General features: G+C 48.0%; 1 protein-coding gene across 1 annotated transcript; it reads left to right on the top strand.

The window, feature by feature from the left end:
• Positions 1-100: 100 nt before the first annotated feature.
• On the top strand, positions 101-826 carry LOC104509229 (pecanex-like protein 2; the record flags this gene model as incomplete). Its single annotated transcript, XM_010151099.1, has 2 exons — positions 101-360; positions 669-826. Coding segments are annotated over 2 exons (418 nt in total), but the record flags the coding sequence as incomplete, so codon positions are not given.
• Positions 827-1,327: the final 501 nt, after the last annotated feature.

The raw sequence follows: 1,327 nt of genomic DNA, 5'->3' as shown, positions 1-1,327 counted from the left end.
TCCTGGCTGAATCCAGCACAGGAGGTCAGCTGGCAACCACTCAAATCCCAGGATTTTGCTTGTCATTAGTAGTTCCTGTGTTTTCACGAATACACCTGAGCTTTGCAATACCTTTTCCCTTACTACCAGGACCAGTTCACCTGCCCAGACGAGTACGAGGACCCGGCGGTTTTGTATGAAGCCATCCAATCTTTTGAAGAAAAGGTGGTGATATGTCACGAAGGGGACCCCGCCTGGCGCAGCGCGGTGCTCTCCAACAGGGAGGAGCTGCTAACCCTGCGACACGTGGTAGATGAAGGAGCCGACGAATATAAAGTTATCATGCTCCACAAAAGCTACTTGAGCTTCAAGGTTATCAAGGTACGTACACCCTCGTCTTTGTAACACTGCAGTGAGTTAGGGCTGAATAACCTGGCCAAAAGGAGGGGCTGACCGTAGTTAGGGGGTAGGAGTTGGAGTAGGGGGTTGGAGCTTGAAAGAGCTCTTGCCAGTTGACTTCCATTTTTGCACCCATGTTTTTTTCTGTGGGAAGTGAAGTGTCTGGGGGTAGCCGCTAAAGTTCCTTAATCCTGTTGGTGCAAAGACGCGAGGTGTGCGCACGCAGCCGTGGTGCCGCATCTTAGGCAGCAAACGTTTTCACGTGATGCACGTTTCTAACCTACTCGCAGGTCAACAAGGAGTGCGTCAGAGGGCTTTGGGCTGGGCAGCAGCAGGAACTGATTTTCCTACGCAATCGTAACCCGGAGAGGGGAAGCATCCAGAACAATAAACAGGTCTTGCGGAACTTAATTAACTCTTCGTGTGATCAGCCGCTGGGATATCCAATGTACGTTTCCCCTTTAACCACCTCGTACCTGGGGACACACAGCCAACTGAGGAACATTTGGGGGGGACCTGTCAGTTTGGACAACATTAAAAAATGGTTCAGATCCAAATGGTTAAGGTAGGTGGTAAATTTTGGCCTTGCTGATAGAGACGCTGCAGTCTCCGTTCCACTGTGTGTTCTGTTACAGGGGAGGAATTCTGTGCTGTTACCTGTGAGCAAAAAAAGTAACTGCAGATAACTCAGAATTAACAAAATAGCCCTACAGATACAGCAGGAAGCAAATTCATTAACTCATTCCTGGCTTTCAAGCAAAGCTTTCTGCACATTCAACAAGATTCGTTATCAGATCAGTTAGCACTACAGACATTTCCCTTATTCCAGGGAATTTTGTTGTTGGTGCCTTGTAAATATGGATATCTTCTCTGTAACATGTCAGGCCTTCAGTAAACATGTTGGTGGGTTATGGTGGGTTGTGCTCCAAAGCTTTAGCAGTGTAGATGA

This window comes from Eurypyga helias, unplaced genomic scaffold (genome assembly GCF_000690775.1).
Source record: "Eurypyga helias isolate BGI_N326 unplaced genomic scaffold, ASM69077v1 scaffold27224, whole genome shotgun sequence".
Taxonomy (NCBI): Eukaryota; Metazoa; Chordata; class Aves; order Eurypygiformes; family Eurypygidae; genus Eurypyga; species Eurypyga helias.
Note: the sequence above shows the minus strand (reverse complement) of the source record. Positions and strands in the feature narration are given on the sequence as shown.